The 25,846-nt window shown below is 42.1% G+C and overlaps 1 protein-coding gene across 4 annotated transcripts in view; it reads right to left on the bottom strand.

The window, feature by feature from the left end:
• Positions 1 to 25,846, bottom strand: part of ryk (receptor like tyrosine kinase) — a 284,985-nt gene that overhangs the window by 1,774 nt on the left and 257,365 nt on the right. For all 4 annotated transcript variants that reach the window (XM_043701687.1, XM_043701684.1, XM_043701688.1 and 1 more), the window contains 2 exons: positions 12,639 to 12,798; positions 1,296 to 1,432 (listed from right to left, as the gene is read on the bottom strand). In XM_043701687.1, coding sequence (XP_043557622.1) covers positions 1,296 to 1,432; positions 12,639 to 12,798 — 297 coding nt within the window. The remainder of the gene's footprint in view (positions 1 to 1,295; positions 1,433 to 12,638; positions 12,799 to 25,846) is intronic.

Below are 25,846 nucleotides of genomic sequence, written 5' to 3'. Positions count from 1 at the left end.
CTAGCGCCCTCCATAGCAGGCAACATCTTGGTGAAGCTCCTCTACACCCTCTCCAAAGCATCCACATCCTTTTGGCAATGTGGCGACCAGGACTCCAAATGTATTACAAATGTGGCCAAACCAAAGTCCTTTACAATTGTAACATGACCTGTCAACTCTTGTACTCAATACCCCATCTGATGAAGGAAAGCATGCCGTATGCCTTCTTGACCTCTCTATCGACCTGCATTGCCACTTCCAGGGAATAATGAACCTGAACACCCAGATCTCTGCACATCAGTTTTCCTCAGGACTTTTCCATCTACTGTATAGTTCGTTCTGGAATTGCATCTTCCAAAATGCAACACCTCGCATTTGTCCGGAATAAACTCCACTTGCCATTTCTCTGCCCAACTCTCCAATCTATCTATATTCTGCTGTATTCTCTGACAGTCCCCTTCACTGTCTGCAACTCCATTGCTCCATAGTGTCCATAGTGTCATCTGTAAACATTGCTAATGAGGGAACCGATACCTTCCTCATTTATATATATCACAAACAACAGTGGTCCCAGCACGGATCCCTGTGGGACACCACTGGTCACAGGTCTCCATCTTGAGAAGCTCCCTTCCACTATTGCACTCTGTCTCCTGTTGCCCAACCAGTTCTCGATCCATCTAGCTAGTACACCTGGATCCCATGTGACTTCAACTTCTTCATCAGACACCTTACTAAAGTCCATGTATATGACATCTACATTCCTTCCCTCGTCAAAGCAACTTTGTCATGTCTTCAAAGAATTTTATTAGCTGCTTCCTACACACCCTGTCCATGCTTCTCATAATCTTATGCACCTTTAACATGTCCTCTCGCAGGTTTCTCTCCTCTAAAGAAAACCTGACTCATCCAGCTAAACTAGGCAAAGTTCTGGTGAATCATCCCTGCATCCCCTCCAATGCATACTTCTTTCTTATAATCTAGTGACCAGAATTGCACAAAGAACTCCAGCTGTGACCTAACTGTGAGCTTCCTACTGTCTTGAAATTCACTGAGTATTCTTGTTTCTTGTTCCTTTTCCCAAAGTCCATCTCCTCACACTTATCAGGATTAAATTCCATCTGCTCCTGATCTGATCATCTGATCAATTTGGCAGTATCCTCCTGCGATCAGTGGCTGTCACTGTGATATATAGCAGCATGTCAGAGCTCCCCATCATTAAGTAGGGGCTTGGTTCACCCAAACGGAGCAAAACAAACTGTTCCATAATTATAAATAAGATCCACAAAAATAAAACACTGCGTATCACAGTAACTTACAGTTCATCTGGACAGTTGATTGGCTGGGCTATTCTGTATCCATCCTTAAGATAAGCAGCCATCTCAAAAGGATCAATGTCAACATATGGAGTCTGTCCCAATGTCATGAGCTCCCACAATGTAACTCCAAATGCCCACTTAAAAGAAGACAAAACAGACCATAAGACATCGTATACCAGGAAGATCTGTTTGATTTGTTTTGGGAGCATATTTTTGCACGTAAATAGAAAATTTCTCAAAATACTGTATTTTATAGTATTTCAACAACAATGCTTTTAGTAAAAGTCTCTATTTGAATAAACTAGTTTGTAATCAGGACTTCTATTCAGATTACTCAAACTTCAGGAATAATATCTGGCCCCTAGATTTTGATACTGGTATTAAACAATTTTTCTTTGAGTTTTTTCTCTAAATCACAGGATTAAGATGCACTAAGTAGTTATACCAATATTACATATCTGAATAGTCAATTTCAAAATTATAACAACTTGTTACATACTCAATATTTACTCAATATCATCTGTTGAACATCAGATGATCTTTGACCTGAAAATAGTACAGTGAGGAAAATCTACGCTTTAAAACATCTGTGAAATCTAATTGTTTTTCAGAACATTTGAAAGGACCTCAAACAGTTTACATTGATTACAAATGGATCAATGGGCGGCACGGTGGCACAGTGGTTAGCACTGCTGCCTCACAGCGCCAGAGACCCGGGTTCAATTCCCGCCTCAGGCGACCGACTGTGTGGAGTTTGCACATTCTCCCCGTGTCTGCGTGGGTTTCCTCCGGGTGCTCCGGTTTCCTCCCACAGTCCAAAGATGTGCAGGTCAGGTGAATTGGCCATGCTAAGTTGTCCGTAATGTTAGGTAAGAGGTAAATGTAGGGGTATGGGTGGTTTGCGCTTCGGCGGGTCGGTGTGGACTTGTTGGGCCGAAGGGCCTGTTTCCACACTGTAAAGTAATCTAATCTAATCTAATCTAAACTGCAGCTTTCTGGATAGGAAGAAATACTGGTCTGAAAGATCTCGGAACAACTGATCTGAAAACAGTACTAATAGGAGGGAAATAAAAGCTAGAAGCTCTGTGATTGGCAATCACAAAGGAGAGAGAGAAGCAGAGGGTGATTTGCAAGTTGCTCAAATTAACTGAAGCTTACAGATTTCATTCTAAGTTTCTCAGTCCTCAGCAGGTTTCACAAGGTTTCCACTGAAAGAGCAACTGAATTTAGATATAGGAGGAAAGTAGCTGACACTTCCACACTTTTTGTAACTGGAGCCAGCTCACTATTTTGTTTAACCAGCACGAAGGGTCTTGCAAAATTGTGCAAGAATCCCTAACCCCAAGCCAGAAGGCCTGGGTTCAAGTCCCACCTGCTCCTACCTGATTGATTAAAAATGTTTAGAAGGCCAAGTACCTCAGTGCAGCTACGAGCAGCATGCTGGGATTCAGGAAATAGGGAGAAGGGGAAATAAATGCTATGTTGCTTTCTCAGCCACCAGGATCTGCTTTTTACTCTATAGTCGGGAAAGATGTTTGCTATTTTCTTATATTAGATTAGATTACTTACAGTGTGGAAATAGGCCCTGCGGCCCAACAAGTCCACACCGACCCTCTGAAGGGCAACCCACCCATAAATGGGTATGCCCCTACATTTACCCCTTCACCTTACACTAAGGGCAATTTAGCACAGCCAATTCACCTAACCTGCACATCTTTGGACTGTGGGAGGAAACCAGAGCACCTGGAGGAAACCTACGCAGACACAGGGAGAACGTGCAAACTCCACATTCTCCCACGTTCTCCACGTCTCTGGCGCTGTGAGGCAGCAGTGCTAACCACTGTGCCAAGATGCCGCCCTAATTGAGTATCTGATAAGTTGTTACAGTCAATTCAATTCCTAAGATTTAAAATAGTACATGTACCAGTGAAAGGCTCAATACAATATATAAAGAAGGAAAACATATTAAGGATCGCAGAACAGGTATGGCTGCAACACAGACAAACACAATGTGATCCAGGACAAACTGTAAGTGGACAAATGGTAAGTGATTGAGGCTTGAGGAGCTTCAGCACAAAGTCATGGAGTTGGAAGGTTGAGTTGTAGGCACTAAGATATCAGGGTGGAGAATATTACTGGAAAGCTTTATACCTGGAGGAAGTCACACCCCTTAGGTTGGGGGTCTTCTGATTTGGTCCCTGGTTAAGGACAGATGAGTGTAACAGCAAGTAAGGCAGACAAGGAGACCCAGAGAGCTGCAGTCTCAGCCTTTGCAGTTGTCCACAAATTCCTTCTGTTTGCTTGGATGAGAACAAGGGCTGCATGGTGGATTAGCTAACCAACTAAAGCACTGAGGGGCATGAAGTGGGGAGAGCAAAAAAAAATGTAGTGTTAACAGAAGACAGTATTGACACTGTTCACTTAAACAAGGAGTGATTTCAGGTGGCTGTGCTGCTTGCCCAATGCCAGGGTTCAGGACTTCTGCTCAGAGCCAGAGAGAATCCAGTCATTGTGGTCATGACAATGACCTTAGCAGGATAAAGAAAGAATTATCAGAACGAACAGCCAAGCATCAAATTAAGCAGGACCTCAATGATCATAATTATTAGCTATTACCTGGGCCACGAGCAAGTTGGGATAGGAAGAAGATGATTAGAGAAATCAATGTGTGCTTAAAAACTGGTGTGGGAGAAACGCATTCCAGTTTGTGGGGCACAGGCATCAATACTGGAGAAAACAGAACTTGTACTATTGGGACAGTCTACACCTGAACTGTGCTGGGATTGGTGTTCCAATAAACTGCATAACTAGGGAAGTACAGTGGATTTTGAAGTAAACAGTAGGGGGCAAAGGATCAAATTTGGAGAGGTATAGTAAATCAAAACAACAGAGAAAGGTACTAATAAAGGAAATGATAAATAGATAAGAGTAAACAGAAAGGGACAGTGTTGAAATCTAAGAGTAAACTATAGGATAAGACTAGAGGTTACAAAAAGAATAAAAAGTAAAGGGTCTGTATCTGCATCCATGCCACAATTGGAAACGACAGATGAACTGATAGTGCAGAAAGAACTAAGAAATACAATCAGAGATATGGCTGCATGATGACTTAAAGAGCGATGGGTAGTGGACTCTTTTTTGGAAATTCATGCAGCTAGGAAAAGGTGGAGGGGTAGCTCTGTTAGTTAATGATGGTATTAGCACAGAGAGACGGCCTAAGTTTAGTTACTTGAGGAAGACATGTACAGGTCCTCTGACACGTCAATATTCATGGGTATTTTTAATCTGCATATCAACTGGAAAAGTTTGATGGAGCAAATGTAGCCCAGAAGAGGGATTCATAGAATGCTTTTGGGGCAGTTTTAAAAACAACATGTTCTGGAACTGTCAAAAGAGCAGACTGTACTAGATTTGGTAATACATAATAAAATGGGATTAGCTCAGTGAAGGCACCCCCATAATAATATGTTCGAATTTTGCATTTAGTTTGAGGGAGAAAGGAGTGATTGCAAGACAATTTTAAGTTAATTAAGGGCAATTATGAAAACATGAAAGCAGAGCTAAAGTGAACTTGTGGTGGCAGAGTAGGTAGTGTCCAGGCTCAGCTAGGGGCTTTCTGTCAGCTTCTTCTTTCCTCCCTTATCTCATTCTTCTCTTTCTTTTTAGTTTTTTGTTAAACATACCTGGTGGAGAGAGTGGCAGCGATGGTATTAGAGTGTTGCAACAACTGATGGCCTGGAGTAGGATGGCCAGTGGGCTGGGGATGCGGAATGGAGCAAAGCGGCTGGTGTGCTGGGTGGACTGGAGGCCTGGAGTGGGGCGGTCAGTGGTCTGGAGGCCTGGGATGGGGTGGTTAGCAGTTTGGGGTCCATACAGTCAGCCAGTCACAAATATTAGTCTGTGGCTTGCGAGCCCAGTTGGGATTGGCCCAGTGAGAGGAACAGTGAGACCATGTGTGGAAAATCTCCAGCATGGAGCAACTTTTTAAAAATATTTATTTGTGGGACTTGGGCGTTGCTGGCTGACCAGCATTAAAAGCCCATCCCAATTTGCCCTTGAGAGGGTGGTTGTGAGCTGCCTTCTTGAATCGCTGCAGTCCACTTGCTGTGAGTTGACTCACAATGGAGTGAATTTCACAATTCTGACCCAACGACTGTGAAGGAACAGTGGTATATTTCCAAGTCAGGGTGGTGAGTGGCTTGGAAGGGAACTTGCAGGTGATGGTGTTCCCAAGTACCTGCTGCCATTGCCCTTCTAGGTGGAAGTAGTCATGGGTTTGGAAGGTGCTGTTTCAAGATCTTTGGTGAACTGCAGGCTATAGAAGGACTGTAATGTTTGTCTTTTAACATTATGTCTTTATTTCCCTAATTTATACTATGGAGAACTATAATGTAGACTTCAGCTTTTTTTCCTTTATTTTTCAATTTTTGTACCTAATCTATTTTAGTACCTAAGATAGCATCATGTGTGGCGACATTCTACACTTATCACTGTACTCCTGTAATTTTATATTTGAGTACGTCTGACAATAAAATCTAATTTGAAAGATGCAGGGGCAGACAAATTGTACAGAACAGCTCCTTTGACCCATTGAATCTGTACCATCAAAAACATATTAAACCTATACTAGTCACACTTTCTAGCATTAGGCCCATAACCTTGAATGTTATGATACTTCAAATGCTCATCCAAGTATTTTTTAAAGGTTGAGAGATTAACTGCCTCACCCAACTTCCCAGGCAGTGCATTACAGACCTCCACCACAATCTGGTGAAAACTCTTTCCCTCAAAACCCCTCTAAACTGTCTGTCTTTCAAGTTAAAATTGTGCTCCCATGTTTTTAACCCTTCAACTAAGGGGAATTGCAGCTTTTTGACCAGGTCACTCATAATCATATACACTTCTATCATGCTCCCCTTCAACCTTTTCTGCTCCAAAGAAATCTACCTGAGCTTATCTTCATGGCTAAGATGCTTTAACTTATGCAACCTGATAAATTTCCCCAGCACTCTTTCCAGTGCAATCATATCCTCCTTTCAGTGCAGTGACCAGAACTGTGCACAAAACCCCAACTGGCCTAAACATAGCCCTGTACAGCTCCAACATAACCCCTCTGCAAGTGTCCTATTTGCCTTAACTACAATTTTAACCTGACCCTTTAGGGATCTGTGGACAAACACTGCAAAATCCGTGTTCCTCTGAGCTTCATTGTGCCCTGCTATTCCTGGGGGACCCCCTTGTCTTGTTACTCCTTTTAAAGTATACCACTTCACACTTATCAGGATTACCTGCCACTGAACTGCTCATCTGACAACCTGTTTATATCTTCTAATCTAAGACCTTCTTCTTCACTATTAACTATCCGGCCAATCTTTGTGTTATCCGCGAACTTACTTATTACCCCCCCAACCAACATTCTAATCTACATCATTTATATATACAATAAGGGACCCAGCACTGTGTTATGTCACTGGGCAGTCACACAAATAGCTCTCTACAGATAAAAAGGAAAAGAATTAATGAAAGTGAACTTTGTCCCATAGAAAATGAGTCTGGGGAATTAAAAAATTGAAAATAAGGAGATGGCAGATGAATTGATCAGGTATTTTGAAGTGGCATTCATTATGGATGAACACAAATAATATCCACAAAAATAGTTACAAATCAGGAAATCCAAGGGAAAACTACAATCATCAAGGAAATGGTACCGAGTAAATAGTTGGAACAGTGAGCTGACAAATGTCCAGGTTCTGATTTGCACATCATAAGCACCTAGTGAGTAGTTAATGCATAGGTTCTAATTTATCAAAATTTCCTGTAGCTGGGAAGGATCCGTTAGATTGATAAATAGTGACTGCAACTCTCGCATTCAAAGAGGGAGGAAGCCACAAAGCAGGAATCTACATCACAGTTAGTTTAACTTTAAGTCAAAATGAAGGTATTAGAAGCTGTAATGAAGGATTTTATAGCAGAGTACTTTCAAAAATTCAAGTTAATCAGGTCTAGTCAACATGATGTTCAGAAAGGTAAAGCATATCTAACTGGTTTATTGGAGTTCTTTAAAATAATGTGCTGTGGATGTACAGTTCTTGGATTTCCAAAATCATTTAATCATGTGCCATGAGTTACTGCTAAAATAAAGTTGAACAGTGTAAGGGGTAACACATGAGAATGTTGAACCAGAAGCAAAGAGTAGGCATAATTGGGTTTTCATGTTGGCAAGAAGTAACAAGTGGTATGCCACAGGGGTCAATGCTGGGACCTCAACTGTTTCCAATTAAATAGAGGATTTAGGGACCGAAGGTTTGGTTGTTAAATTTGCTGATTATGCCAAGATCAGGCAGATTGAATTTGATACAGGACAAGATGAATTGGTCCATTTTGGCAGAAAGAATAAAAAAGAAGGAAATCATCTAAATGGTGAGAGATTGCAGAGTTCTGAGATAAGAAGTGTTCTGGGTGCTCTCATGAATGTTAGTAAATAGGTCTCACTTTTAAAGGAAGGATGCAAATGCAGTTAGGAGGTAGTTCAGAGAAGGTTCAAAGAAGTCACACTAGGTTACAGGTTAATTTAAAATCATAAACTTTCAAAGCGCTGCTCCTTCTTCATTGGACGAATGAACAGCGCTCAAAAGCTTGTGATTTTAAATAAACCTGTTTGACTATAACCTGGTATTGTGTGTCTTCTGACTTTAGTCTAATACCTAGAACCGGCATGTTGTCTTATGAGGAAAGGTTAGACAGGCTAGGCTCATATCTGTTGGAGTTTAGAAGAATAAGAGGTGACTTGACCGAAGCATTTAAAATTCTGAGGAATCTTTACAACTTAAATGTAGAAAGGATGTATCCTCTTGTGGGAGGCTTTACAACCAGGGGTCACTGCTTCGCAACAAAGATAAATGAAGAGAAGTCTTTCCCTTCAGCAAGTGACTCTTTAGAACTCTGTTTCCACTGCCTTTTGAGAAACACAGTCTTTGAAGAGCTTTAAGTAGAAGTAGATAAGATTCTTAATAAGCAAGCGTTTGAAAGGTTATTTGGTTAAATAGGTATGTAGAACTAAGGTTATAATCAAGTAAAGGAGGATGTGAGGACTGCAGATGCTAGAGATCAGAGTCGAGAGTATGGTGCTGGAAAGGCACAGCAGGTGAGGTAGCATCCGAGGAGCAGGAGAGTCGACATTTCAGACATAAGCCCTTCCTTCAGGAAGCTTTACTAACATTTTATGTTGAAGGGCTTATGCCCGAAACGTCGATTCTTCTGATCCTCCAATGCTGCCTGATCGGCTCTGCTTTTCCAGCACGACGCTCTTGACTTATAATCAAATAAACCATGGTTTTATTAAATGATGAAGCAAACTCAAGGGGCCAAATGGCCAGCTTCTAATTTGCATGTTTGTTTCAAGCATTTGATATGATGCTACACTGTAAGTTAAGTAATGAAATAAGAGCTGATGGTGTGGAAGGTAATATATGAGCACTGGCAACAGGAAGCAGGTGGGCAGAAATGGGTTGCTTTCAGGTTGGCAGGATGTGATGAATGGAATGCACAAGGACCATTGTTGGTACCTCAATTATTTACTATCTACACAAATTACTCAGGTGTAAGCACTGAATATATGGCTAAATTTGCATATGTTGCAAAGGCGGTTGGGAAAGTAAGTTATGAATATGACATAAGGAGTCTGCAAAGGAATGTAGATAGGTTAAGTAAATAGACAAAGATTTGGTGGATAGAGCATTATGTGAACTTGGTCAAGAGTGGGGTACTGGAAAAGCACAACAGGTCAGGCAGCATCTGAGCAGCAGGAGATTTAATGTTTCAGGCAAGAGCCCTTCATCAGGAATCATGTGAACTTGTCCACTTCGGAGGAAGAATAGAAAAACAACACATTATTTAAATTGAGAGAAATGCAAAAATCTGAGCTAAACAGAGGAAAGCTGTTTGCTTGTACATGAAAGTAAAAATATTAATAGTAGTCATTTGGAAGGCAAATGACTTTTTTTGCAGAGGGAATGGAAATAAAATCAGGGTAGTTTTAAACTGATTGAACATCATGAGTATAAATGAATATTTGCATTTATATACAGCTAGGAGGAGAAAGTGAGGACTGCAGATGCTGGAGGTCAGTGCTGAAAATGTGTTGCTGGAAAAGCATAGCAGGTCAGGCAGCATCCAAGGAACAGGAGAATCGACGTTTCGGGCATGAGCCCGAAGAAGGGCTGAAGAAGGGCTCATGCCCGAAACATCGATTCTCCTGTTCCTTAGATGCTGCCAGACCTGCTGTGCTTTTCCAGCAACACATTTTCAGCTCTTTATATACAGCTAGCCCATTTCTAATTTTCTGAATGTGATGCTAAAATTCAATATCCTAAATGAAAACAAAAATAGGTCTATCATAGAAAAATCATCACATAGACCTTGTCTATTTACCTTATGCTTGCCCCTCATGGGGTTTATAAAATCATGAAGGGCAAGTATAGGGTAAATAGATAAGGTCATTTCCCTGCAGTGAGGGAATCTAGAAATAGACAGTATAGGTTTAGGGTGAGAGGGGAAAGATGTAAAAGGGACCTAAGGGGCAACTGTTTCACGCAGAGAGTGATGCATGCATGAAATGAGCTACCAGAGAAAGTGGTGGAGGCTGGTACATTTACAACATTTAAGAGGCCTCTTAATGGGTATTTGAATAGGAAGGGTTTAGAAGGATATGGGCCAAATGCTGGCAAATGGGACTAGATTGATTTAGAATATCTGATTGGCATGGACGACTTGGATCGAAGGGTCTGTTTCTGCGCTGTACATCTCTGTAATTCTATAAGTTGGCCTGGAGTCTAATTGGCCTTGAAAATCTAATTTTCTAGTTACTATTACTACTTACTTCTGCAGCTTATCACTAGCTGGATATCTGAACCTTTCTTGCAATTAGGGCTTGAGTGTAACAGTAGATATCCTTCCCTAAAGGACATTCGTGAATCAGATGTGTTTTTCTCACAATCAGCAGTCACCATTAGACTTTTAATTACAGATTTTTATTGAATTCAAATTCCATCATCTGCCATGGTGGGATTTGAACACAGAATATTACTGGGTCTCTTAATTAATAATCTAGTGATCATACCATTACTTCCCCATGAGGGTATGAGGAGGTAGTAAGGGTGTGGGGTGAGGTGGTTAATGTGAGGGTCTCAGGAGGACTGGTGAGAGTGATGGGGTGGGAAGGTCCATTGAGTGTGAGGGAATGAGGAAAGGTGGCAAGCACGAGAGAGATGGAGGGCTGGCAAGCATGTGAGGACAGGTGGGGTGGAGATCCACTGAGCACAAAAGTATCAGGAGGGGCAGTGAGTGCTGACATGGGTGGTGAGGTGGAGGGGGTCCTATGTGTGACGGGGTAGTCAGGTGATGGTATTGAAGGCCAACGAACATGAAAGTCTTGGAGGAGCAACAAGTGTGAAGATGGTCATAACACTAAGTTACAAATTATAGTTTACAAAGATGGAGTCATACAGGTCTGTGGCACAGAAAAATGCCCATTGAGTCTATGTCAGTCAAAAACAAGCACTTAAGTATTCTAATCCCATTTTCCAGCACTTAGCGCATTGCTTTGGCATCGCAAGTGCATGTTTAAATACTTATTAAATGTTATGAGGGTTTTTCTACCACCTTTACAGACAGTGAGTTCCAGATTCCTCCCAACTTCTGTGTGAAAATATTTTTCCTTACATGTGCTGTTTACCTTTTCGTCCCTTGGTTATTGATGCCTCCACCAAGGGGAAAGATTTCTTCCAGTCTACCCTACCTATGCTCCTCATAATTTTATACATCTGAGCCATGCCACCCCCCCTCCCCCCCAACCCCCCAAACCTCTGATGCTTCAAGGAGAAGAATCCAGTCTGTCCAATCCCTTTTCATAACTTAAATTCTCAAGCGCAGGGAACATCCTTGTAACATCCTCCTCACCATCTCCATTGCAATCACATTCCTCCTATATAGTATATTCCAGAACTGTACACAATACTCTCGCTGTGGTCTAACCAAAAGTTTATACAGTTTGAACATAACCTCCCTTTTCTTAAACTTTATGCCTCACCTAATAAAGACAAGTATTCTATATGCCTTCTTGACTACTTTATCCACCTGTACTGCTACCTTAGGGGATGGGTGTACATGCATATCAAGGTCTTTCTGAGCCCCAGTGCTTCCCAGGATCCTACAGTTCATCATATTTTCATTTGTCTTATGGTCCTGTCCAAGCGCATATTGTCACATTTATCCAGATTAAAATCCATTAACCAGCACATCTGTAGAGGAACCTCAATTATCCAAAGGACATGGACGGGAAGTATTTTGTTCGGTTAATCGAATGCCAGATAATCGAGGTTCCTCTGTATATCCTCTGTAATCCAGAGCTATCTTTCTCCCTACCACCCATCAAATTTTGTGTCATCTGCAAACTTACTGATCAACCCTTCTACATTTAAGTTTAAATTGTTTTAAATAAACCGCAAAAAGCAATGGCCCCAATACTGATCCCTGTGGAACCTTTGGACACAGGCTTCCAATCACAAAAACATCCCTCGACCATCACTCTCTGCTTCCTGCCACTCAGCCAGTTCTGGAACAAATAAAGTTGTACCATAATACTTGATTCGGCCACTTCTTTCCTACCTGTTCTTTTTTCACACCTTTGTAAGGAGAGCCTAGCTGAGATCAAACTTGGGTTATTCAATTATCAATGTTGATTTTACCAGATTCCTCATTTCCCCTCCCCCCAACTTATCCCAGATCCAACCTTCGAACTCAGCACCCCTCCTCTTGACCTGTCCATCTTCCTTCCCACCTATCCACTCCACCCTCCTCTCTGACCTCTGAACTTCACCCCCAACTTCTTTTACCTGTCATATTCTCAGCTACGTTCCCCCCAGCCCAACCCCCCTCCCATTTATCTCCCAGCCCCCTTGGGCTCACCCTCTCATTCCTGATTAAGAGCTTATGCTGGAAACGTTGATCCTCTTGATCCTCGGATGCTGCCTGACCGGCTGTGCTTTTCCAGCACTACACTCTTCAACTCTGATCTCCAGCACCTGCAGTGCTCACTTTCTCCCTATAACCACATTTGTAATTTTCAGCAAAATTTACTGCAAAATAATTAGGAGTGTAAAGAGACACTTTTCGCTCAGGCAAGCTAACTAAACTGTCAGATATACTTCAGAGACAAGGAATAAAAATACTTTATATTGTATTTGTCAATATTGTACTGGGCAGTGAATTTACCTTCCAAAGTATGGAATGAACTCTGAACATTGCACTAACTATGAAACTCCTAATTATCAGATGGTTGCTCACCACATCACTTGCACTAGAAAACTCATTGTTGACAAGACTTTCAAGTGCCATCCACCGAACAGGTCTATTCTCATTGTCTCCCAAGCAGTGGTAGTCCATAGGGAAGAGATCTCTGGAGAGCGCATTGTCTGTAATCTTTACCTGAAGGCTATCGTCAATTCTGGAATAAATAATGGACAAGTAAATTATTAACTTCAGCATTGAAACATACAAGCATGTGAATTGTTAAGTCAGAAGTAGTAAAATTTGGCATGTTATCAGATTCTGAAACTGAATGTAGGACAGAAATTAGAAACCCGAAGCAGTGGGGAGTGTATGTACTCAGTTCTTTTGAATGGAAAGTGAACATTCAAATGCTGGCACTGAAATGAGCCTTAATATGCAGCTATTTTTGAATTGTATAACATATATTTTATTTCTGGCAGAAGTGAAATAATTTATACCAGTTATATTTCCAAATATGTGTTTCATAGTTTGGCAAGAGCTTTTCCATCTCCCCACCCAAGGCTCCAACCAAAGGGTTAGATTGGCTTATGCGAAACATGGGATTTTTTTTCTGGGCTCCCGTCACCATAAAGTTGGAGAGGGAAAAAACATATTTCACAGCATGCAGTATATTTCTACATGGTGCCTTTAATGCAGCAAAACATCCCATCAAAACTCACAGGAGCATTACAAAATGGATGCTGACATTGTCACACAAGGTGAGATGGCCAAAGCTTGATCAAAGAGCTGGGTTAAGTAGCATATCAAAGGAAGAAATCAAGCAGAGGGGCTGGGACTTCCAAATCTTCAGGAATATGCAGCAACAATGGCATGATTAAAAGTTCACATGGCTGACTGATATCTGGGATGGAGAAAATACATTTGAAGAAACAATCATTGGGAGTTTTGATAAGAGGCGACCTTTTTGAGATATGCAAAGATCCTGAGAATATGCAACAGGGTAGATGCTGAAAAGATGTTTCTCCTTGTGAGAAAGACTTATGATGAGGGGATATATTTCAGGAGTCCTCCATTTACGACAGAGATGAGAAGAAACCTTTTCTTGGAAAATGCAAGTCTTTGCAACACTCTTTCAAAGAGAGGTCATTAAATATTTTAAAGACAGAGATAGATAGATTCTTGACTAAAAACAGAGCCAATAGTATTATTGTTGGGTAGATGAGATAGGGGAATTGAGGTGACAATCAAATCAGCCATAATCTAACTGAGTGGTGGAGCAGGCTTGAGGGGCCAATTGGCTTACTTCAGTTTCTACATCTTACAAAGGAGTTCACAAAGATAGACAGAGGCAAGGTCATGCAGGGTACTGAAAAAAAGATAAGAACTTTAAAAACAACAGAATGCTCAACTGTAAGCCAATGCAGGTCAGTGACAACAATGGGTGATTGGGAAACAGTATATTGTGCGAGTTAATATACACGCAGAGGTTTAGATGCCCTCAAGATTTTAGAGGGTACAAAGCCAAAGGCAATCAGAAAAACATTGGAATCTTCAGGTTTAAACACAACAGATGATGGCTTCAGAAAAAGAACTAAGGATTAGACGAAGTCGGGTGATATTCTGGTGTTGGAAATAGGTAATCTAGGTGATGCCGTGGATGGACATCAAATATGATATCGAGGCTGCAAACAAATTTGTCTTAGTCTCAGACTGTTAGAGTGTTTGGCCTATCAAGCCTGCACCGACACTTGATGTCCTTCTAAACTAAAAACCTTTTGCTTCTATGCAGTCCATATCCCTCTATTCCTTACACATTCAAATATCTGTCAAGATGTCTCTTAAATATTGATATTGTATCTGCCTCCACCATTTCCTCTGGCAGCACATTCCAGGCACTTACCATCCACACTGTAAAAAACTTGCATCTCACATCTCTGTTAAACTTAACCCTTTTACTTTAACCTGTGTCCCCAAGCAACTGACATTTTTACCATAAGAAAAACACTGACTATCCATTCCTCTCATAACTTTGTAAACTTCTCTCAGGTCATCCCTCATTCTTCCACATATAAGTGAAAACAACCAAGTTTGTCCAATATGTCCTCATAACTGACACCCTCCAAACCAGGTAACATAATCAGGTAAACTGTTTCTGTACCCTCACCAAACCGTCCAAATCTTGCTGGTAGGATGATAACCAGAACTGTGCATAATATTCCAATATGGCTGATCTGAAGTTCTATAAAACGGCAACACAATTTGCCAATTTTTATACTCTATGCCCTGCCAATGAAGGCATGCATGACATGTGCCTTTTTGACATAGACATAGAACAATACATCAGAGTACAGGCCCTTAGGCCCTCGATGTTGTGCTGACCTTTTATCCTGCTCTAAGATCAAACTCACCTACATACAATTCATTTTACCTTACTCATGTGCCTCTCCAAAAGTCACTTAAATGTCCGTAATGTATCTAATGTTATTACCACTGCTGGCAGTGCATTCCACGCACCCACCTACCTCTGATATCTCCCCTAAACCTTCCTCTAATCACCTTAAAATTATGCCCCCCTGTGATAGCCACTTCCACCCTGGGGAAAAGTCTCTGGGGCTATCTACTCTATCTATGCCTCTCATCATCTTGTCTACCTCGATCAAGTCACCTCTCATCCTTATTCACACCAATGAGAAAAACCCGCAACCTTTCTTCATAAGACATGCCCTCCAGTTCAGACAGCATCCTGATAAATCTCCTCTGCACCTTCTCCAAAGCTTCTACATTCTTCCTATAATGAGACGACTAGAGCTGAACACAATATGTTGTGGTTCTGTTCGCTGAGCTGGGAATTTGAGTTGCAGACGTTTCGTCCCCTGTCTAGGTGACATCCTCAGTGCTTGGGAGCCTCCTGTGAAGCGCTTCTGTGGTGTTTCCTCCGGCATTTGTAGTAGTTTGAATCTGCCGCTTCTGGTTGTCAGTTCCAGCTGTCCGCTGCAGTGGTCGGTATATTGGGTCCATGTCGATGTGCTTATTGATTGAATCTGTGGATGAGTGCCATGCCTCTAGGAATTCCCTGGCTGTTCTCTGTTTGGCTTGTCCTATAATAGTAGTCCTATAATACTAGACAGGGGATGAAACGTCTGCACCACAAATTCCCAGCTCGGCGAACAGAACCACAACAACGAGCACCCGAGCTACAAATCTTCTCCCAAACTCTGAACACAATATTCCAAGCTGTGTCTCGCCAGGGCTTTATAGACTTGCAGCATAACCTCACGGCTCTTAAACTCAATCCCCTTGCTAATGAAAGCCAACGGATCATATGCCTTCTTAACAACTCTTATCAACTTGAGTAGCAACTTTGAGGAGTCTATGGACATGGACACCAAGATGCCTCTGTTACTCCACACTGCCAAAAATCCTGCCTTTAACCCTATAATCTGAATTCAAATTCGACCTTCCAAAATGAATCACTTCACTCTTTTACAGGTTGACCTCCATCTGCCATTTTTCAGCCCAGCCCTGCATCCTGTCAATGTCCCGTTGCAACGCACAACAGCCCTCCACACTATCCACAACTCCATCAACCTTTGTGTCATCAGCAAATGTACTAACCCAGCCTTCCACTTCCTCATCCATGTCTTTTCTAAAAATCACGAACAGCAGAAGTCACAGAACCGATCCCTGTGGAACACCACTGGTCAGCAGGCTGAATACTTTGACCATCTTGTCCACTTGTGTTGCCATTTTCAAGAAATTGTGGGCCTGTATGCCTCGATCTCTCTGTATGTTCATGCTACTAAGGGTTCTTCCATTCACTGTATACCTCCCTCCTGCATTATATCTTCCAAAACTCATCACTTCGTATTTTAGATTAGATTAGATTCCCTATAGTGTGGAAACAGGCCCTTCAGCCCAACAAATCCACACTGACTCTCCAAAGAGTAACCCACCCAGACCCATATCCCTCTGAATGATGCACCTAACACTTTGGGCAATTTAGCATGGCCAATTCACCGGACCTGCACATCTTTGGACTGTGAGAGGAAACTGGAGCACCCGGAGTAAACCCACGCAGACACGGGGAGAATGTGCAAACTCCACACAGACAGTTGCCTGAGGTGGGAATAGAACCCAAGTCTCTGGCACTGTGAGGCAACAGTGCTAACCACTGAGCCCCATGCCACCCTATATTTGTCCAGATTAAACTCCATTTACCATTTCCCTTCCATGTCTCCAGCCTATCTATATCTTGCTGTATACTCTTGCTGCAATCCTCTTCACTATCCAGCTCCCCCAGTCATGGCGTCATTGGCAAACTTATTAATCAGGCCATCTACATTCTCCTCTAAATCATTTACATCTACTACAAACATCAGGGGCCCCTGCGGGGCCTGAGGAAAACCAGTGATCATGGATCCCCACTCAGAAAGACACCCTTCCATCACTACTTCCTGTCTTCTGACTTAGCCAGTTCTGTATCCATTTTACCAGCTCACTACGGATCCTATATGACTTCATCTTTTGTATCAGCCTTGCCAAAGGCCTTGCTAAAGTCAATAAAGACAATCTTTCAGCTTGCCCTCGTCAATCTTTGGCATTTCCTCAGACAACGCAATCAAGTTTGTGAGACATGACTTGCCCCATAAGAAGCCATGCTGCCTATTGTTAATAAATTAATATTTTTCCAAATATGAGTACATCTTACTCCTAAGAATCTTCTCCAATAATTTCCCTACTACTGATGCAAGGCTCACCGGCCTGTAATTTCCCAGATTATCCCTGCTGCCCTTCTTAAACAAAGGAACAATGCTGACTGTTCTGCAATCTTCTGGGACCTCTCCTGTGACAAAAGAAGATACAAAGATTTTGTCCAAGCCCCAGCAATTTCACTTACCTCCCCTCTGCACTCTGGGATAGATCCCATCAGGTCCAGGGAACCTGTTCACCTTAATGCTTTCAAAAAACACCCAACACCTCTTCCTTTTTTTCCACACCAACATGCTCAAGAATATCAATATACCCCTCTTGAGACTCACCATCTACTATGGCTTGTCCTTTGTGAATACTGATGCAAAGTATTCATTAAGGACCTCACCCACTTCCTCTGGCTGCACACATAAATTCCCTTCTTTGTCCTTCAGCAGACCTACCCTTTCTCTAGCTACCCACCTGCTCCTTATATATATGCTCCTTAAACATTGTGGGATTTTTCCTAATCCTGTTTGCCAAAAACATTTCATGGCTTGTTTTAGCCCTTGTTCGAATTCTTTCTTGCCATCTTTGTATTCTTCAAGGGGTCTGTCTGCCTTCAGCTTCTAAACCTTACGTTTGCCTCCTTTTTATTTTTGGCTAAGCTCTCAATTTCGGTCATCATCCAAGGTTCCTGAATCTTGCCATATTTATGCCATTTTCACAGGTACATGATGGTCCTGAACTCTAAGCAAATGGTCTTTAAAAGATTCCTACATAACAGATATGAATGTATCCTCAAATAGCTGCCCCCAGTCTACATTCCCCGCTTCCTGACTAATATTGACATGCTCCAAAATATCAATATATCCCTCTTGAGACTCACCATCCACCATGTCTTTCTCCTTTGTGAATTAAATTCAAGGTGGTGGTAGAATAGGACGCTCCTCTGCTTGCTAGGTTCCTTTCTTTCCTTTCTGCCCTCTTTTAAAACATAGAACAGTACAGCACAGAACAGGCCCTTTGGCCCACAATGTTGTACCGAGCATTAATCCTAATGTAAAATAAAATAACTTAACCTATGCACCCCTAAATTCACTGCTATCTATGTGCATGCCCAGCAGTCGCTTAAATGTCCCTGATGACTTTCCTTCCACCACCGCTGGCAACACGTTGCATACAATCACAACTCTCTGCGTAAAGCACGTTCCTCTGACATCCCCTCTACATCTTTCTCCAAATATCATAAAACTATGACCCCTCGTGCCAGTCAATCCTGCCCTGTGGGAAAGTCTCTGGCTATTGACTCTATCCAAGCCTCTTGCATACCTTGATCAGGTAATCTCTCTTCCTCCTTCTCTCCAGAGAGAAACTTCTGAGCTTTTCTGCAGTCTTTATCCCCATTCCACTTTTAACTTCTTAAACTACGCTAACCGAGGGAATGGAGAATGGAGGTGAGTCCAAGGCCAGCCCAGCACGGAAGATGAGTCAGAGACCTTGAAAGCGCAGGAGGTGAGTCCTGGAAGCGAGTTGGGAGCATGGAGCGGGAGCAGACCGAGCCCAGGCTGACCTGGGAAGCGAATCCCAGAAGTGAGTCACAGCCGGATATCAGACTGAGGCCAGGCCAACGTGGCAGGGGAGTCTGGCCAGAGGTGAGTACGTGAAGGCTGCGAGGCCTCGTAATCTGAAGCCCGGTTGGTTTAGACTCAGTGAAAAGGAAATTTGAGTAATTTTAAAGATACATTCTGGACTTTCAGCAAGTTGAGTCATAGAGTCATGGAGATGTACAGCATGGAAACAGACCCTTCGGTCCAACTTTGTATTTCTATGCTAGACTATTTTATTTTACTCCTTCAATTCTGTAATTAACACCTAAAGTATCTTATACCTCGGTACCCCGTACCTAAGATGGCGTCAAAGAGGTGACATTACAAACATTTCACTGCACTCATTCAAGTGCAGGTGACAATAAAGGCTATTCTATTCTATTCTATTCTATTCTATTCTATTCTATTCTATTCTATTGTCTTAGTTAGCCTTCCCCCAGTTTAGTACTTTCATTTAATGACTACTCTTATCCTTATCCATAAGCAACTTAAAAATCTAGAGAGCTATGGTCACTATTCCCAAAATGCTCTCCCACTGAATTTTGATTACTGGGCCTGGCTCAATCCCCAATATCACTATGATTTATTTACATATTGTTTCAAAAACACTGCCCTGGACACACCTAAAACATTCCTCCCCCATCCAAGCCCCTGGCACTAAATGAGTCCCAGTCAATATTGGGGAAGTTAAAATTACCCACTACATCCCCCCTGTTATGTTTACGTTTTTCCATAACCTGTCCACATATCTGCTTCCTGATCACCTGCTGGCAAATTGGGCGGTCTGTAGTGCAATCCCATCAAAGTGACTGCACCCTTCTTATTCCTGATCCCCTATGGCCTTCGTGGATGAGCGTTCCGAGGTGTCTTTTCTCAGTACAGCTGTGAGGGAGAGGAATGCACTCAGCGCCTATGCAATGGATTTTAGAGTTTGAAAACAATGGCTTTAGTTTTCCTAATACTCAGTTAGCAGAAATTTTATCTCACATAACACTGCATGTCAAATCAGCAGTCTGATAATTTAGCAACAGTGGAGGAGTTCACAGAGGCAGCTGTGATATAGATCTAGATGCTTTCAGTTTTCTTATGAAAACTTAGTGTTTACTTATGAAAACCCGGGTCAACATAGAACTGAAAAGTAGGAGACCACCAAAGATATATCCTTGGAGGACACCAAAGGTAACAAGAGAATATACTACAATAATACTTTGGTTATAATATGTTAGATAAGTATTGAGCAGGATCACCCAGCCAGATAACTGTGAAAATGCAACAGAGGTGCATACAGGTTGAGAAGGGGAAGGTTACCTTCGCCACAGGTGCACAAGCTGTCATTTGTGACTTAGAAAACAAAGATTTTTCACCTCATCAGTCATTTGTGACTTAGAAAACAAAGATTCTTCGAACTCGAAACTGGTATCGTGCCCCATTTGCCATCTCAGCACAGCCTCCTAGTCCTCTGAGAGAATCCCTACAGCATGGATGCAGGCCATTCAGCCCAGTGAGTTCACACAGATCTAACCTCCTACCCTATCCCTGTAACCCCACATATACCATGGCTGATCCACATAGCTGGACACTTGGGGCAATTTAGAACGGCTAGACCACCTAATCTGTACATTTTTGAACTGTGGGAGAAAAACCAGAGCAAATGAAGGAAACCCAGATTGTTGTGTGGAATCTGCCATCACTTTGTCGCAAGTTTCTCGACATGGCTTATTACTTCCAACTTGGCTGCTTATATGGTCACCAAAGGATTAAGTAAGGAAGGAGGTGGGAATGACACATGAGCAAATCCAGCTGAAACTAAAGATCTGTTGAACTAAAAACAGGGAGGAGTGGCCCCTGTTGGTCAGGGCTAATATGACCAGGGAATGATCATTTGCTCACCATCAGGGGGTTGATAATACTGAACACTGCATGATGTGGGCACATCCATTTTGCTAACTGACTGAGACTTATCAACAAAGAATACAGGGAAGGAGAAGTGGTGGTGGGGTTGAACGCTTGCATAACTTCGTAAAATGTTAAGAGTTAGAAGTTGATGGGATGATAGTGCTTGTCTGATCATGGGTTGGGAAGAATGTAGAAGAGATAAATTGGGGATGGGTGATGGATTAAGGAAACTAATCAATTCCAGAGAAAGAATTGTAATCTTAGAAAGCCTACGTATTAATCAAAGATCAGAAAAAGCACAGTCCTGCAACGGATATTGCCAGAGAATTGGGACATATAAGGGAAACAAGGGATGATAATGGAAACAGTGCCAGTGACATGGTTGGATTTCAGGACAAATGTGTGGGGACCCATATATGGATCAGAGAGAATATACCTTTTACGCAGAGAGGCGCTGGAACCAGTAGAGAAAATGGTATTGGAAATGCTGGTACAAGGAGTAGCGAAAAAAATCAGATCCTTGGCTAACTCAAATGAACCAAAGAATTGTGAATGTCTGGAGATCAAAAACTGAAACAGTAGTTGTTGACGAAACTCAGCAGATCTGGTAGCATCTGTGGGAAGAATTGGAATTAGAATGGAATTTATTGTCATGTGTACTCAGGACTGCAGGAATACACTGGACTCAGTACACAGCCAAAAGTGTAGCTGGGGAATATAAGAAATAATACCCAATGGGGAGTCCCACTACAAATTAGGGCACTCATTTTACTGGGAAATTGTTGAAGGAAGCTTGTAAGCTATTCAAAATCAAACAATATCCCTACTACTCCTATCATCCTTAATTGTCAGGAATGGTAAAGGATTAATCAGATCCCAAATCAGGCCCCTCTCAGGAGTGAATACTGAAGCAAGGCATTCATTAAGGGCCTCCCCTACCTCCTCCAATTCCAGATACAAGTTCTCTCCACTATTCCTGATCGGCACTACCCTCACTCTGGCCATCCTCTTGTTTCTCACATATGCGTAGAATGCCTTAGGGTTTTCCTTAATCCTACCCGTTAAAATGTTTTCATGCCCCCTTTCTAGCTCTCCTAAGTCCATTCTTCAGTTCCTTCCTGGCTACCTTGTAACCCTCGAAAGCCCTCTCTGATTCTTGCCTCCTCAACCTTAAGTAAGCTTTCTTCTTCCTCTTGACTAGATGTTCCACATCCTTTGTCACCCAAGGTTATTTCAACTTCACACCTCTTCCTTGCCTCAGTGGGACAAACCCGTCCAGCACTGTTAGCAATGGGTTCCTAAACAACCTCCACATTTCTGTCATACATTTCCCTGAGAACATCTGTTCCCAATTTAGGTGCCCCAGTTCCTGCCTAATAGCATTGTAATTCCCCCTCCCCCAATTAAATACTTTCCCATACTGTCTGCTCCTATCCCTCTCCATGAGTATAATAAAGGTCAGGGAGTTGTGATCACTATCACCGAAATGCTCTTCCACTGAGAGATCTGACACCTGACCTGGTTCAAGCAAATCCAATATGGCCTCCCCTTTAGTTGGCCTATCTACATATTGAGTCAGGAACCCTTCCTGGACACACCTGACAAAAACTGCTCCATCCAAACAGGGTTCTGTTCTACATAAAGATGGCACCCCAGAAGTTGCAGTCTCTCTCCTAACATTCTATTTCTTACAGCTGATTCTTGAGAACCTTATAGAGTTTGAGTACCAGTATTTCCATCTAGTTGGCAAAACCTTAAACCAATTCTCAATAAGTCGAATCCAAGATGATTGGAATCAAAACTGGATATTTAATCTGGTCGACAATCTAAAACCATTAGAAATTCAGCTTAGTTGATGGGAAATTCAGCAGATGCGAAAAGTCATCACATTTTACCCTTTGTTTCTAGACCCTTGGTCCATAAGAGTTTGTGTACTTTGCTCTGTTTTTTCAAAAAGAAATCTCTGCACTGACTTGTCCTTTTGTGTGGTTTTGGGCGGCACGGTGGCACAGTGGTTAGCACTGCTGCCTCACAGCGCCAGAGACCCGGGTTCAATTCCCACCTCAGGCGACTCTCTGTGTGGAGTTTGCACATTCTCCCTGTGTCTGCGTGGGTTTCCTCCGTGTGCTCCGGTTTCCTCCCACAATCCAAAAATGTGCAGGTTAGGTGAAAGGGGTAAATGTAGGAGAATGGGTCTGGGTGGGTTACGTTTCGGCGGGTCGGTGTGGACTTGTTGGGCAGAAGGGCCTGTTTCCACACTGTAAGTAATCTAATCTAATCTAATCTAATCTAATCTAATGTCTCTGTGAGTAGGATTAGGTTTTAATTCTGAATCATAGTTTGGATGTTAACCAGAGTTTGACGCTTGCATTCAGGATAAGTTTTGTTTATAATAAACTATATATTTTGGGTTCATGAAAGAAACCTGGCTGCTGTTTCTTTCATTTTTGCTAATAATATAAAAGGGAAGCAACTGGCCATTCTAGGAACTGAACCAACATTTACACTATTGGTGGAATAATGGGGCTTTATTACCAGCACAATTGTCCTTTCACAGCCATAATAGATAGTTTAAATGTTACGTATTTCACTCAAAACTTTCTGTGCAATGACCAGAAATCAATTTTTGTCTCGACAAAATATGTTCATGGAGAGCAAATCTGTTGTCACTTCAGACAACTAAGTGATCGTTCAGTTCTGCACTCTCCAAAAACATTTTGCCAGGATCGTTCAAACAATGCCTCAATGCATCCTGACCACTGTGGGAACTTCCTGGGATATTTGAACATTCAGTAGGCAATTCCCTTGCTCCCTGGGATACTCTGTAAAACCCTCCAACTGAGATTTAGTTAAAAATCACACAACACCAGGTTATAATCCAATAGGTTTATTTGGAAGCACTAGCTTTCGGAGCGCTGCTCCTTCATCAGATGACTATAACCTGGTGTTGTGAGATTTTTAACTTTGTGCAACCCAGTACTACACCAGCATCTCCAATCAAATCCAACTGAGATATGTTTCTGATTTCAGACAGTTCTGATATCTGTTCTTGGGAATGTGGTAATCACTAACTGCACCAGCATTAATTGTCTATCATGAATTGCCCAGAAAACAGTAACAGTCAACCACATTGCAGTCTGGGTAAGGATGGCAGCTCTCCTAAGCACATTGAGTAAAAGGTTTGAAGGGAGTGGAATCCATAAGATGCATCTAGGGCAGCTTTTTAAGCCAGTATGTAGAAGCCCTATAAGAGAGGTTGCAGTCCTGGACTTAATTTTAGTAACAAAGGTAGGCAAGTGGTTGAATTTCAGCAGGGGACCATTTGTGGACAGCTATCACAATTCTGTTAGATTCAAAACTATTTGGAAAAGGACAAGGATGACCAGAAATCAAAGCACACAACTGGTGGAAAGCTATTTCAATAAGAGCAGATTTGACTTTGCCAGAGAGGGCTGGAAGCAGATACTTTCAGGTAAATCTGTCTCAGAATAGTGGATGAATTCAAGCAGGAAGTATGGTGTGTATAAGGCCATATATTCCAAAAAAGAGAAAGGGTAGAACCATGAAATCTTGCAAACTCTGGATATCGAAAGACACATATCATTGGATGAAGAGGCTTACAGTAGATATTGAAGACTCAAAACAGCAGAAGCCTTACAGAAGGATAGAATGGCAAGAAGAAAGGAAGGGTACCAGAGTTAAAATAGGATATGTAAGCATGCTGGCAGATAAAATAAAGGAAAATTCTAAGTTGTTTTACAGGTACATTAAGGGGAAAAGGGTGGATCATTAAGGACCACCATGGTAAGGTGTATATGGAGCCATAGGATGTAAGTTGTATTCTAAATGAATATTTTGTGGCAGCGTTCACTAGTTAGAGGGTATAGAAATCAGGGAGAAGATCTATGCAACCTATACACCTATGCATAAAGGTAATATAAATTTTAAGAAATTATCATGGAGGAGGTTCGAAGGGGTCTGACTGGCTTAAATGTAAATCTCCAGGACAGATGAAATGTATCCCAGGTTGTAGAGTGAGGTATGAAGGAAATGAGTACTTGAAAAATTGTTCCAATTCATTTCTGGCCACAGGAACTGCCAGAAGACTGGAGGACACCCAATGTGTTTCTGTTATTCAAGAAAGGAGGAAGGAATTAATTCAGTCAAACCTTGGTGTTGGGGAAACTATTGGAAACAACGCTCAGAGGCAGGTTAATCTGCATTTAGAGAGACGGGGATTAATCAAGAACAGTCAGCAGGGTTTTGTTGAGGAAAATTGATGCTAAGCAAGTTGATTGAATTTTTGATGAGATGAAGAGAAAATGAGGTCTGCAGATGCTGGAGATCAGAGATGGAAATGTGTTGCTGGAGAAGCGCAGCAGGTCAGGCAGCATCTAGGGAACAGGAGAATCGACGTTTCGTGAAGGGCTAATGCCCGAAACGTCGATTCTCCTGTTCCCTAGATGCTGCCTGACCTGCTGCGCTTCTCCAGCAACACATTTCCATTTTTGATGAGATGACCAGGTGTGTAGATGAAGGTACTGCTTTGACACAGTCTACTTAGAATTCAGCATGGTTTTTGATAAGGTCCCGCATGAGAAACTGATAGCAAAGGTAACAGCCCATGGTATCCAAGGAAATTTGGCAAATTGCATCCACAATTGTTTGAGTAGCAGGAAGCAAATGGTTCAGTGGTGTTTTTCCAACTAGATGTCTGCGTCCAATGGGGGTCCCACGAGGGATAACCCTCATTGTTTGTAGTTTATATAAATTATTTAGACCTAAATAAAGTAGGGTACATTGGCAGATGATACAGAAAATTGGTGGGCTGGCAAATAATGAGGATAGCCTTTACATGAGGATCAAAATGGGCTGGTCAGTGGCGAACAGAATTCAATCTGGATAAATGTGAAGTGATGCACTTGGGCAGGATAAACAAGTCAAGGGAATACATAATGAATGGTAGGACCATGTGAAGCATGGAGGATCAGAGGGAACTTGGTATGTATGTACGCCGGTCCCTTAAGATATCAGGATAGCAGGATAAAATGGCCTAGAAGGTATACG

The sequence above is a fragment of the Chiloscyllium plagiosum genome, chromosome 13 (genome assembly GCF_004010195.1).
Source record: "Chiloscyllium plagiosum isolate BGI_BamShark_2017 chromosome 13, ASM401019v2, whole genome shotgun sequence".
Lineage (NCBI taxonomy): Eukaryota > Metazoa > Chordata > Chondrichthyes > Orectolobiformes > Hemiscylliidae > Chiloscyllium > Chiloscyllium plagiosum.
The sequence above is the reverse complement of the archived record's forward strand: the minus strand, read 5'-3'. Positions and strand labels throughout refer to the sequence as shown.